We start from the raw sequence: 15084 nt of genomic DNA on the forward strand, positions 1-15084 counted from the left end.
ACAAAGCAAGATCAACAACAATAAAGAGCCTAAATGGATTATCCTGCTTTGGAACTTTATTAGACGTCTTGGATTGTTTGTTAGCTGTCTGCCTAGCTGTATAACCTCAACACGTATAGTGAGGGCAGAACAGGCAATATGCAATTATTGCCAGGCTTCGCTCTCATGTAAGGGAAGAATAATTGTATATTGATGACTGTGGTGTTCTTAGTGTCATAGTGTGTGTAGTTAGTATGTTCCAATAGCAGCAGAAGTGCACTTTTTGGAGAGGTGTATTATTTTCAGTTTTGTGCCGAAGGGACTGATTTTATTTAACACAATATTATTATTTATACACCTATAGTGATCACAGAGACAGGTTGTTTTTGTGTTACTGTATATATTTGTTTTCTGAAAAATCCAACTTAATATACTTTGGGTAACAACAGTCAATATTTATTTATTTATTTTATTTTATTTTTTTCTCATAAAATAAAAGTGAGCTTTTGTTAAACCAAATATTGTGTTTTTTTCCATATACAACAACCTAACTGGAATCGATAAGAGAATCGATAAGGAATCGGTTTGATAAGAGGATTCGATAATGGGCTCGAACTCGATAATTTCTTATCAAACATCATCCCTAGGCACCCTACTGTTTTTGAGAATCAAAGATCTTCTAAATAATCGAATCACTCTGTTTTTTTTGTAATCTTGGCTCATTCATAAAAGGAGCAGATTCCCCAAAACAGTACAGTGCTCTTTTTCCTGTGCACAATTTTAGACTAACCAAATAGTAACACCAGCAGGGCTTTTTTCACATGGAATCCTGGCTTGTCAAAAGCATATTTTTGTATAAAAATAAGTACTATGTTTTTTTTAATCAACCCCTTTCATATGGAAGATCTTTGACTAGCCAATATTACCAAAAACAGCAGAGTGCGTCCTCTTTGGAATCCTGGCAAGTCAAATATCTCCTTTATGATAGGAGCAGGTTCCCAAACAACTGGAGAGTGCTACTTTCATGTGGAAATTTCATTTTGACTAGCCATGATTCCATATGGAAGAAGCACTCTGCTGTTTTTGGTCATCTTGGCTATGCGAAGATCTTCCATATGAAAGAAGTAGATTCCCAAAAACAGCCGAGTGCTCCTTAAATATGGAAATGGCATTTTGACCAGCCAAAATTCTATATGAATGAAGCACCATGCTGTTTTTGGGAATATTGGCAAGTCAATTATCTTCCATAAGAAATGAATAGATTCCTTTCTAATAGAAGCATATTTCCAAAAACAGCATAGTGCTCTTTTCATATAGACATATTATTTTGACTAGCCAGGATTCCATATGAAAGCACTGTGCTATTTTTAGTCATCTTGGCTAGTCAAACATCTTACCTATGAGAGAAGTAGATTCCCCAAAACAGCAGAGTGCTCCTTTTATATGGAAATGCCATTTTGACTAGCCAGAATTCTTTATTTAATAAGCACTCTGCTGTTTTTCAGAATCTCAGCAAGTCAAAGATATTTCATATTTAAGGAGCACTCCCATTTTTTTTAATGTGCTCCTTTCAAATGGAAGGTCTAGTAAAAACAATCTACATCCCAGGTTGTGCTTTGTTTTTCAGGATCTGCATCAAACAACGGTAGTCAAAGATCTACAGTAAGACAGGAGGTGCTTTAGGCTCATTTGCAAAAAATGCCAGTCAAAGATCTGAAAGGTGTAGATTCCCAAAAACAGCGGAGTTCTCTCTTTTCATATGGAAGATCTTTGACCAGCCAAGATACCCCAAAACAGCAGAGTGCTTCTTTCATATGGAAATATTGGCTAGTCAAATATTTCCCTAATAATAGAAGCAGATTCCAAAAAAACAGCAGAATGCTCCTTTTCATATGGAAAATCTTTGGCATTTTTTGCAGATGATCCTTAAAAACAGCTCCTGTGGTATAGTGGATCTAGTGTTGTTTGGTGTGGCAGTGTGTTCCTTTAGACTCGTGTAAAATGCTTTAATTGTGACTGCATTAGCCAGACAAACCAAAGAGGAATATTAATAAGTAATATTATGAAATATTAGTAAACTCAGAACAAATTCATTGAACATAGCAGCGATTCATATATGAGAAGAAGGTCAAAGTTCACGCACCTTTTTGAGGATGTCTTCTGCTAACGTGAGGAAAGCCTTCTCGATGTTGATGTTGGCCTTGGCGCTCGTCTCAAAAAACCTAATGCCGTGCTCTTTCGCAATCTGAGGAAGAAGCAGGAGAGTGGCTAAGAACAAAGGAGAGCGGCTAAGAACAAAATGTTGGCGGTGAAAATGGCTCCCTGTCCTTAAATACAAGTGTGTGGCGAAGAGATCGGGTATCACTGGACCCCAGAAGCAACAATCACTATATTACAAGAGAACAATTGATCAAAAGTCTGATTAAACTGATCTAAAGTCGAGAATCCCTGTTTGCTTTTAAATAACAGCTTGTCACGGCAACCTATGGTGTTAGTGGACCAGCCAGGACACATCTCATATTGCGGAAACACGAGCAGTGTGTGTAGTGTGTGTAGAAACTTTTTGTTTATTTTAAGGCATGGTGTCATAACACAGATACAGCATGTCCACGTCAGTAAAAAAACTACACTTGCAAATGTAGCCTGACAATAAAACAATAACTAGTCATCTTACTTAAACTTAGAACACACATCTTAGTAATAAAAATGTGGTGACGACGTGTGGACCGCATCAGCATCTTACCTGCTCCCCCTTGGCTTTTGGTACAACCCTCTTGTCTTCCATGTCACACTTGTTGCCTAGTAGCATTCTCTCAACATCCTCATTCGCATGCTGCAAAATAAATAAACAATGTTACATTTACTTAATATGCAACATTAAAATATCAACAATGTTCACAACGGGCAAGTTGTGACATCCCCTAGACTTGTGGTAGCAGAAAGGGGGCTTGGAAGCACGGATCCAGGCAATTCCATCAGTCACCCTGGCCCATATTCGCTCCAAGGAACCATAAAATAAACCTTCTGAGGACTACCCAATCAGACTACAGGAAACATGACTGATGAGTTAAGCAAGTAACAAGCTTAGCTGTTGTTATTGGCGTATTATTGTAGTGAGAAGCAGCTTTTTCTTTGGCCACTTCAGTTTTTTAACAGAATTGTCCATCTGTTAGATAGCAAGCTAATTCCTGGTATATGAGGGTTACCTCTAAAACTTTGTGATGTCACAGATTGTTCTCTGAAGGTGCACATCAGCGATGAACGACATGACCTCAAATTTATATCCCCATACATATCACGTCCTCCTGAGATAACCATATACCAAGGGTCACAAATGCGGTGCCCGCGGGCCCCAGGTAGCCCGTAAGGACCAGATGAGTAGCCCTCTGGCCTGTTCTAAAATAGCTCAAATAGCAGCACTTACCAGTGAGCTGCCTCTATTTTTTAAATTTTATTTATTTACTAGCAAGCTGGTCTCGCTTTGCCCGACATTTTTAATTCTAAGAGAGACAAAACTCAAATAGAATTTAAAAACCCAAGAAAGTATTTTAAAGACTTGGTCTTCACTTGTTTAAGTAAATTCATTATTTTTTTACTTTGCTTCTTATAACTTTCAGAAAGACAATTTTAGAGAAAAAATACAACCTTAAAAATTATTTTAGCATTTTTAAACACATATACCTTTTTACCTTTTAAATTCCTTCCTCTTCTTTCCTGACAATTTAAATCAATGTTCAAGTAAAAAAAATTTTTTTAATTGTAAAGAAGAATAAATACATTTTAATTTAATTCTTCATTTTAGCTTCTGCTTTTTCGACGAAGAGTATTTGTGAAATATTTCTTCAAACTTATTATGATTAAAATTCAAAAAAATTATTCTGGCAAATCTAGAAAATCTGTAGAATCAAATTTAAATCTTATTTCAAAGTCTTTTGAATTTCTTTTAAAAATTTTTGATCTGGAAAATCTAGAAGAAATAATGATTTGTCTTTGTTAGAAATATAGCTTGGTCCAATTTGTTATATATTCTAACAAAGTGCAGATTGGATTTTAACCTATTTAAAACATGTAATCAAAATTCTAAAATTAATTTTAATCAGGAAAAATGACTAATGATGTTCCATAAATTATTTTTTTATTTTTTCAAAAAGATTGGAATTAGCTAGTTTTTCTCTTTTTTTTTCGGTTGAATTTTAAAGAGTCGAAATTGAAGATAAACTATGTTTCAAAATTGAATTGTCACTTTTTTCGTGTTTTCTCCTCTTTTAAACCGTTGAAATAAGTGTAAACATCATTATTTATTAATAATAATATAGAGTTAAAGGTAAATTGAGCAAATTGGCTATTTCTGGCAATTTATTTAAGTGTGTATCAAACTGGTAGCCCTTCGCATTAATCAGTACCCAAGAAGTAGCTCTTGGTTTCAAATAGGTTGGTGACCCCTGCCATATACAGTAAATCACAATATATTATTTGGTATTTAAATGGTAATACAATAATTTCAAAATGAGTTAAAAAGGCTCCTAATTTGGCTGCTGATGTAGGCGGTAACATATTAAATCACTTTGTATTAGTTAGTCAAAACTATTATTAATCTACTTGCTAATTTACAGTTAATAGTTGGCTATTTTTTAGTGTAACATGTTTCTATCTACACTTCTGTTAAAATATATTAAGCCTGTATTCTTCTGTTGTTTGTTTGATTCTACAAAATTGGGTATTAATACAATACCCAATAGTTACAGGGGCAGTATCGGTCATACCAATGCTGATACTAAAATTGTTCTAAATAATTTATTTCATTTTTGATCACAATTATAATCAGATAAAAACATAGAATTGTGGTGTAATAATCTAAATTAAATATTTTAAGTATTTGCTACTATTGGCCCACCTTCCACCCAAATGCAGCTGGGATAGGCTCCAGCACCCCCCACGACCCCAAAAGGGACAAGCAGATGGATGGATGGATGGGTCTGATTTAAATCCTTTGGTTTTTGCCCTTAAAGTCCTCCTGTGTCTAGGGACTTTTCAGAGTTTGTAAACAATATGATCTAAATAAAGGGTTTCCCAGAGATTGCCAACATATGACATTACATAATTAGCAAAATATGAGATGATGTATTTTTTTTTAAAGGCAAAAATTGTATTAGTAATTAGTTTTAAAATATATATTTTTCTTACGGTATATTATATCGTTTTGGTCTATTTAGTCAATTCTTGATGCTTTTTTGTACAATGTAGTTTGTTGAGAATTTTTCAAGTTTCTAAAGACTTCTCCAATCATTTTAGTGATTTTTTCTTTTGGATAAATCACTAGCAACAAATCTAGCATCTTTTCCTGGTGTTATTGGAGACTGTACTCGTGTTTGGAGACCCTTTACTTCTGTCGCTGCATGTCTGTGACAAACTGCAAGAGCTGCAGCAACACTGGCGTCAAACTTGCTTTGCGTTGCTGCTTCAACTGCATTTTCTCACCTTAAAAAGCGGCAATTGTCCTCTTAATATTTGCACATTGTACATTTTGTAGATCGCTGTCCGCAGGTATACCTCGGATATATCAAAGTACGTCCACTTCGCAGACATGCTTCCACCGCTCCAGACAATCACGTGCATATTGCTTACATCATCTGGTTTCGGCAGCGCTATTTCAGTGATCAAGGTCTTTTTTCTGAATTTTTGTTACATCACTAGTCCATCGTGCACTACTAATAGGCAATATGTATACAATATTTTACTTTAATTTGTATTCATGTAAAAAAAAATCAAAATTTTGAAAGGTGCGGCGGCTTTTATTCTGCAGTGGCGGGTCGCCCCGATCAATTACACGTAGGGAAAACCCTGAAATACTGTAGTATCCACCATCTGCTGATACTATACTTGGTAACGTTACTGTCGATGGTTGTATCAATTGACCCACCTCTGTTTACATTTAAGAGCTCTACCTTACCGGTTAGCTCATCGTCCTACAGTGTGTAGTGTAGCATGTTTAGCTATCCCTCGTCCTCCAGTGACAGTAGGACTTTTAAGAAACGTTATTTGCCGCCATAGAGGTGAGGATTGCTGACTTAGATGTGGCGTTGCACTGTTGAGGGATGTTAACCGCTAGCGAGGACACTATACTCGTTCGCTTGTCGCTGTCAAATTTGCGGGGCACAGCTAAATGGTGTCCTCAACATGCATTATGACAATATAACGATAGTATTAAAAGCTCTATCGTTGGCCAAATTTATATCATTTATATGGCGCAACTCTATTCTTCTGTGACAATTAGGGATGATGTTTGATAAGAAATTATCGAGTTCGAGCCCATTATCGAATCCTCTTATCGAACCGATTCCTTATCGATTCCAGATAGGTTGTTGTATATGGAAAAAAACACAATATTTGGTTTAACAAAAGCTCACTTTTATTTTATAAGAAAAAAAAATAAAAATAAATATTGACTGTTACCCCCCTAAAAAAATAAAAATAAAAATATTGACTGTTGTTACCCAAAGTATATTAAGTGGGATTTTTCAGAAAAACAAATATATACAGTAACACAAAAACAACCTGTCTCTGTGATCTGTCTCTGTGATCACTATAGGTGTATAAATAATAATATAGTGTTAAATAAAATCAGTCCCTTGGGCACAAAACTGAAAATATTACAGCTCTCCAAAAGTGCACTTCTGCTGCTATTGGAACATACTAACTACACACACTATGACACTAAAAACACCACAGTCATCAATCAACAATTATTCTTCCCTTACATGAGAGCGAAGCCTGGCAATAATTGCATATTGCCTGTTCTGCCCTCACTATACGTGTTGAGGTTATACAGCTTGGCAGACAGCTAACAAACAATCCAAGACGTCTAATAAAGTTCCAAAGCAGATTAATCCATTTAGGCTCTTTATTGTTGTTGATCTTGCTTTGTCTTTTCCTATCTTTACTTTTGTCTTGCACTGGACTGTTATTTTTTAAATTTTTTTAACTGAAATACACACAATGACAAATGTATAAGCTATGTGATTCAATTAACATACTGAAATGTAATACACAATATGTAAATATTAGCTTCACACAAATATACAGTACTATCATCAAACAAATACTTCTGAGTGTTGAAACTATTTCGATGGTGCAAATACACGACTGGCAGCCATTTTAAGTCCTCAAAACATCCATTAAAACAGTGCACAAAAATCGTTTTTCAAGACATCTTACTATCAAATTGAAACACTTTCCACCTTAATATTGAGTTATATAAACAAGTTAAACAGTTTACTTACAGACTTATCTTTTCCAAGGCTTGTAGGAGCTAACACAACTTGTCTACTTCTCAAATGTCTCATGAACTGAACTGATTCGCCAACCCGGAAGTGCCCAAACTAATTACGCGTAGTATTTTCATATCGCCACAAGGTGTCAGTAAGAGTCTACAATCAAATGGGCATAACATTGCTTCTCACAGGGCATTTCCTGTGGGAAGGGATTCATTCTCAGGGATTCGAATAGAGAACCAACTCTTTTTCTTTACTATAGTGGTCTCGATAACGGGTACCGGTTCTCAAAAAGGGATTCGAGTCCGAGGACTGGGTTCTTTTCTTATCGAACAACCGGGAAAACCGGTTTCGAGCATCATCCCTAGTGACAATCTATATTATGTAGGTGTTTGATACATCTCTTTCGTTGGGTTGTATGGTGTAAGTTTGTGTGTTTGAGTCTCACTTCATCAATGTTGCGCAGCCACTTGCTGATGTTTTCAAAGCTTTTGGCGTTGGTGATGTCGTAGACCAGCATGATGCCCATGGCGCCTCTGTAGTAGGAGGTGGTGATGGTGTGGAACCGTTCCTGGCCCGCTGTGTCCCTACAGAAACACGGACGACAAAGTTCCATTAATTTCACTCCATTTGTTTGTTCTTTACTTGCATCCCGTAAACAAAGATGTGATGCATCACATGCCAAAAAGGAATGGGACATCTCCTGTGGCTATAATGGCTCTGTGTCACAGGCTATCAGTTTGATTTGCTTGGCACACATTTCTACATAAAGCAGGGACACACAAGAGCGCCACAGCATGATTCAGACTAAAAATAGAGGCTTTACTTTTTTTTGCCCATATACCGTACTTGTTTTATGGGGTAATACATAATAAGTGTGCCTAAATCATTTATGTATGCTTCATAAGGAAAAATAGAACACATTAGCGCTTTATTGCTGATAGATAACTACGTCTACTGGGACTTCTTACTCCTTTTAACTCTGGAAATGTAGACCTATTATCTATGCAAGTTACACTTAATGCATTCCAAATATGTCCTACATTATCTTAATGACTGTAATGACATCAGGGGCGGATAACGGTCATACAGTATAATAACAAATACAAATCAGATAGAATAATCTCTTCACATTCCAGTAATGCCTCATTGTGTTAATAATACTGAGCCGAACAAAATCACGTTGAAACTCGTACACACAAAACGGCGGCCAATGCCTCAGACACACACACGTCTACACTAGCATGCCTGGGAGATGGAAACAGTCAACATTCATCCATCGCCACCTACAAGCAGAGGCAACTAAGCAGGCTTACACAAGAATCAAAACAACAGCATTAGTGTTTGTGCTTTTTTTCCGATAGTTGTCACGTTCTTCTCATCATGAAGTATTACAAGATCATTTCATGGGAATTAATTTGTGATGACACATCAACTTAAGTGTCAGTGTTTGACACGGGTGTGTAGTCATGTAGGGAACTGAAACAATGATCCAAAGTAAAAAAGAAAATAAATGTCAAGCAGAATTGATACACATCAATGAAGAGTTCTGCTTTTCACTTCCTCCAGCTTACTATTATTGCATGGATGTCATCTATTTTCACAAAGACAAAAGATAATGGTGCATTATATTGACTAAATATCCAAAGACACATCTTAATGTATTAGGTAAAGGTCCCCTACAATGCAAAATTAACTTTGAACCTATTTTCCATCAGTAATGAGTCCCTAAATCCTGTTTATGTGCACTAAAAGTCTAGCATGTCCTTCTTTTGCTTGTTGCTAAATTGAAAACATTAATAATTGATTAAAAGGAACAAAATTGATTGACTTATCTTTAGACAAAGAAATATCGGTCAAACATTTTAGAACACCTAATTTATAGCATTAAGTAAGCATTTGAGTGGTACTATAAATTTAACCATGACTTTTACATCTGTTGCTATCAATGTTGTTACTACAGTAAGGTCCAGAAGTATTAAGAGAGTGACATGTATTTACAATTATGCGTTTACAGTATACAAATTGCTACACAACCTCAACGGATTAAAAAAATGCTTCAGCGTGTGATTCTTTTCTCGCCATTCACCAAGTCTATTTTGCTTACTCAATATGGGTTCGAAAAAGCGAACAAACCAGCCTGGGATTCGCTGTGAAATTAAATTTAGAGAGGAGAGGGAACCCGCACACACTTCCCCTCCTTCCCGGCCCCTCCTCTCTCTGCCAGCCCTCCCTTCTCTGCCTCGTGACGGCAAGTCATCTGCATTTTGCAAGGTAAAAAATTATTTTACATTTAATTTTTTTAATTAATGTTGCAACATGTTTGGTAATGTTTATGAGAGCACCAAATGGACTGTTGTGTGCAACTAGAGGGTTCCAGGTTCGACTCCAGCTTCCGCCATCCTAGTCACTGTGTCCTTGGGCAAGATACTTCACCCTTGCTTCCAGTGCCAATAACACTGGTTTAAATGTATCTTACATGTAGATAATGGGTTTTACTATGTAAAGTGCTTTGAGTCTCTAGAGAAAAAAGCGCAATATAAATTTAATTCACTTCACTATCACCCATTCACACACATTTATGGACTAATGGCCAACCACGACCCATCTGTGTGTGCGTGTTGACAATTTAGCTTGCTGTTGTTGTAGTATTTTGATAATGAAGAGATTGTTGGTCCATTACCCCTTGTTATGTTTGTTTGATATACAGTGGAACCTCGATTTTCAAATGCCTCTATTTGCATACTTTCCGGTCTACGCACGTTTACCTCACGCCAAATGTGCCTGTGTGCGAACCATGTCTCGGCGTACGATCATTTCATTCATTCATTTTGCATGCTGCGTCAACCATCGGGGGGGGGCTGCCATTTTGATGACATCACTTCCTGTACATGCGGGCACGGCCATTTTGAAAAGGTCGGGCCGCCTACGTCACATCCTGTTTATATCCTGTACACACGGGCGCAGCCATTCCAAAAAACTTTGACGTGAGTGGTACTTCTGACGTGTTTATTTTCACAATTGTCAAACCTTGGGCCGCCGGTCAGAGCTGTATCAGCCTGTCTTCAGGACCACATTGTGTGATCACAAACGCTTTAAATGTGCCCAAACTCAAAGTTTTGATGTATAGCTTCGGGTTTCTCGACAACCGCTTTTACCTAGCATTTTAAATAGTTAGTCACCTGCTCGCAGCCGTTCGAGGATTTTATCAGTGGAGTGGAGGGGGTTTGTTCCACAGAAAGTCTTCCAATTGTGATGCGATCAAAAAAGATGCCACAGCGGACCTTTATTACAACGAGGTAGAAGACCCTACGACAAGCCAATGAAGCATCAGTTTGTGCTAAAGTTAGCGTAAAGTTAGCGGTGACTTTGTGAAGCCACTGCTCTTTTATCACTCCGAAACTCCCAGAGTGTTCAATAATGCAACAAATATTTCCAGACACAAGGCAAAATTATTTTCCTTTTTTTGTTTTTGGACTGCACCAACAAGACGGTGTGTGTGTGTATGTGTGTGTGAGTGTTGACATTCAAGCTTGCTGAATGTTGTTGTGTTTGGATAAAATAAGAGATTGTTATCCATTACATACAGGCACTCAGAGAACGTCTATGTGACTGTATTGGTCACAACTGGGAGAATCAACACGCCCACTAATTTTTAATCAGACTTGTTGTTAGTGTCTGCAAAGATTGCACTCTTCTAATACAACATGTACTAAGAAAAACTTGTCCCTAACAAGCACAATAGTACCGATATACCGGTATAAAAAAATGCTGACAGACACTTTGTGTTCTATTTGTTTGTTTGTGGATTAAAAAAAACGTGTGTTTGTTTCTGACAATCATTAAACTTATTTTTTGTGTTGGTACACATTATTTTACAGTACCTCAAATTCAAACTGCACTCTAATGTATTTTCATTAAATATAAGATATAACATTTTAGTTTTAAAAACTTCCCAACTTGGGTCACCGCTTGCCGTTTGCCAAAGCACTGGTGAAAAGCACTGATGTATACAAGTAATTAAAGAATATAAATAATAATTTACCATTTCAAAGTGTTTAGTACATGTTAACTTGAAATAAAAATCTTATAATATTCACTACACCGAATATACTTTGTTTATTGAAGTGTTAGTGATGGCAAGCAAAAAAAAACATAACTGAAAGGAAAAACTGTTAAAACGTACCGAAAAAGAAGCAAAACCGTGGCTCTAAAACCAGGTACGGACCGTAGTGTGGGTTATCTGTACTGTTGCACTCAAACAAAAATATAGATATAAACAAAATGACAGTTTTCAGCTGTTAGCATATATTACCTCAATCAAACATGGTGGAAATGTCTGTGCAGTAGTAAACAGTAGGGATGCGGTACTTGGTGTAATCCTGCATGGGACAATCCGCTTTAATTAAAAATTTAAAATTAATCGAGAACAGATGATATGAAAAAAATAATTGTGATAATTTTTTTGCCATTTCGCCATATATATATATATATATATATATATATATATATATATATATATATATATATATATATATATATATATATATATATATATATATATATATAAATAAATGTGTCTTCAAAGTGTGCATTCTTTTACTAAAATAGGGAATTTGTCGAGGCTGGAACCAATTATTCATCAGAACCAGATTTATTGGCCCAGTATGTTTGACACACAAGGAATTTGACTTGGTTGACTGTGCTCTCTTTGTTCAATGCGAGAAAAAGAAAAACGCAACAACTACGAGAGAGTGTTTACATTGCTTTTTATGGGAAACTATGCTTCATTGTACCAATCTTTCGATTTACATCATCAAGAACCAATTAAGTTTGTAAATCGAGGTTCCACTGTATGCCTGATAGTTTTTCTGTATGGTTAACATTCCATATCAAAAGTAGAATGTTTGTGGGGGGAAAGAAGCAGTATTGGACTGAAAAGAAAAGAACGTTTCCTGTTGCAGCATATTTCCAGACTTAAGGGAGATATGTCACACAGATGTTTGACCCCACACTACAACAAATTGAGACATTACTCTAGACCAGGGGTCGGCAACCTTTACCACTCAAAGAGCCATTTTGGCAAGTTTCACAAATTAAAGAAAGTGATGGGAGCCACAAAAAAAAATGTACAATTTAAAATGAAAAACACTGCATACAGAGCTTAAATGCTTTGTGCTATGTTAACCAGGGGTCTCCGACACACGCACCGGCACGCACTTTAATGTGGACATTTGATGTTAGTGCAGCCCGCGAGTTTTGAATGAATGGCGCTTGATAGCGTCATACTTGCCAATCCTCTCATTTTTCCCCGGGAGACTCCCGAATATCAGAGCGTGATGACACCGCCCTCTACAGTCTGCCCTAACAGTGAACCTGCTTGACCACACGTAAGTGACAGCAAGGCGTACTACCTCAGCAACCACACATCTTACACTGACGGTGTCAATACCCAGAATCCCATGCAGCACTAACTCTTCCGTACTAGGTCAGCAACCACACATCTTACACTGACGGTACCAATACACATCTGACACTGACGGTACCAATACACATCTTACACTGACGGTACCAATACCCAGAATCCCATGCAGCACTAACTCTTCCGCTCAACCAACGCAAGGAGAGGGGGGGGGGGTTGATGTGTGGGGGGGTTGTGGTAGCGGGGTGTATAATCTAGACGGGAAGAGTTAGGACTGCATGGGATTCTGGGTAATGGTTGTGTTGTGTTTATGTTGTGTTACAGTGCAGATGTTCTCCAGAAATGTGTTTTTCATTCTTTTTTGGTGTGGGTTCACAGTGTGGCGCATATTTGTAACGTAACAATGTTAAAGTTGTTTGATACGGCTACCGTCAGTGTAAGCTGTGTGGCTGATGAGTAAGTATGCTTTGCTGTCTCCTGTGTGTGCGATTAATAACAACATGCAACATGCGGCTGGGCTGGCACGCTGTATGTAAATGCTATAGAGGACAATTACTGCAGTGCAATTAGGGCACGCCCTTTATCTAGTATGTATAGTCTAAATAGGATTATTTTTTCCCTGGGAGTTATCTATGAGAGACACTGAGATCCATAAGTCTCCTGGGAAAATCGGGGGGGTCGGCAAGTATGTAGCTGAGCCGCATCAGAGTGGTCAAAGAGCCGCATGCGGCTCCGGAGCCGCGGGTTGCCGACCCCTGCTCTAGACCTTTTCTGCTTGGACATATTTCAATTTACACTTATAAATAAATAAATGGGTTATACTTGTATAGCGCTTTTCTACCTTCAAGGTACTCAAAGCGCTTTGACAGTATTTCCACATTTACCCATTCACACACACATTCACACACTGATGGCGGGAGCTGCCATGCAAGGCGCTAACCAGCAGCCATCAGAGGCAAAGGGTGAAGTGTCTTGCCCAAGGACACAACGGACGTGACTAGGAAGGTAGAAGGTGGGAATTGAACCCCAGTAACCAGCAACACTCCGATTGCTGGCACAGCCACTCTACCAACTTCGCCACGCCGTCCACTTAAACGTTCAGAGTCTGGTCATGCATGTAAAAGCAAAAGACACTTATCATATCATAATAATACATGTGACTCACCAGATCTGTAGTTTTATCTTCTTTCCTTGTAGTTCAACAGTTTTGATCTTGAAGTCTATTCCTGTAAAACAAAAACATTGATGAAAATAGTTGAACATGACGTGTGGACACAATAGTGAGTGAAGTAATGCAATATTGATGATTATTATATTCTCTTGGGAGTGTCATGTAGTCAGAGGATGACATTTGGAGAAGAAGTGTTATTATCCTGTCCAGAGAAGTAAGCTGTCACTTCAGTTCCAAGTCAAAAGATTGTGCTGGGTTTACAAGTTCAACAAACAGCTGTGCTGGTGGTGGGGCAGAGCCACAGGATAATGAAGTAAGCTGCTGCCAAAAAGTGACTCACAGTACTATGCACACCCTAGAGAGAGGGCGGAAGGGGAGGAAAGAAATATTGGGGGGAGGAAAGAATAGGGGAAGCGGTGAAAGGTTAATCAGATAGAATAGAACATCGGTGTCCAAACTTTTTGACTTGTGTGTTTGGCAGACCGCCGAAAAAATGTAAAGTAACTATATAGCCTATACATATATATGTACACATATTATAATAATACAATGGACATATAATTAATATATATTAATCATTCATATTTGGATATGAAGAGTATGTGAAAGTTTGATTTCTTCCTTCCGTGACAACCTCCTTAAAGTTTTGTAATCAATCAGAAATATCCAGCAGCTAAAATGCGTCAAACATGGATAAGTGTGGAGAGTGTTTTGCATTTTCCCCATCATGCTTTGGGTGTAATTTTGATTTTTTTACTGGTGAATGGACGTTTTTTATAATATCCACAAAGTTCAGTGACCTTGTCTGTTGACATTTTCTGTTGGGTTAGATGTTTTATTTTGTTTTGCACCATGATTAGGAAAGGTTGTTTGCTTTGGGTCATATAAGTAAATGGCATGGAACCATTCGGAACTTAGTTAAAGGTCATTGACTTGAAAACCTTAGGTTTTCCATTTGATGGCGGCAAATTAGCAGCATTAAAGTTGTTAGACTTTTAATACGGATGCAATCTCCCTGCGGGCAAGATTCCTTCTAAACTCATGTCTCGCGGGCCAATTTGAAGACATTGGCGGGCTTCATTTGGCCTACGGGCCGTAGTTTGGACACCATTGGAATACAAGGTATGCATACTTATTTAGAACACAGGACAGCAACAAGTGTTTACGTTGTAGGGGAATGCTGTAATGTCTTAAGTTCACAAAACAGGCATGGGCTAACTAATGCTGATTTATCATACAGT

General features: G+C 37.5%; 1 protein-coding gene across 1 annotated transcript in view; it reads right to left on the reverse strand.

The window, feature by feature from the left end:
• Window positions 1-15084, reverse strand: part of rab10 (RAB10, member RAS oncogene family) — a 29722-nt gene that overhangs the window by 2873 nt on the left and 11765 nt on the right. The window contains exons 2-5 of the mRNA XM_062034780.1: window positions 13838-13898; window positions 7699-7837; window positions 2723-2812; window positions 2123-2224 (exon numbers count right to left, since the gene is read on the reverse strand). Coding sequence (XP_061890764.1) covers window positions 2123-2224; window positions 2723-2812; window positions 7699-7837; window positions 13838-13898 — 392 coding nt within the window. The remainder of the gene's footprint in view (window positions 1-2122; window positions 2225-2722; window positions 2813-7698; window positions 7838-13837; window positions 13899-15084) is intronic.

This window comes from Entelurus aequoreus, linkage group LG23 (genome assembly GCF_033978785.1).
Source record: "Entelurus aequoreus isolate RoL-2023_Sb linkage group LG23, RoL_Eaeq_v1.1, whole genome shotgun sequence".
Classification (NCBI taxonomy): domain Eukaryota; kingdom Metazoa; phylum Chordata; class Actinopteri; order Syngnathiformes; family Syngnathidae; genus Entelurus; species Entelurus aequoreus.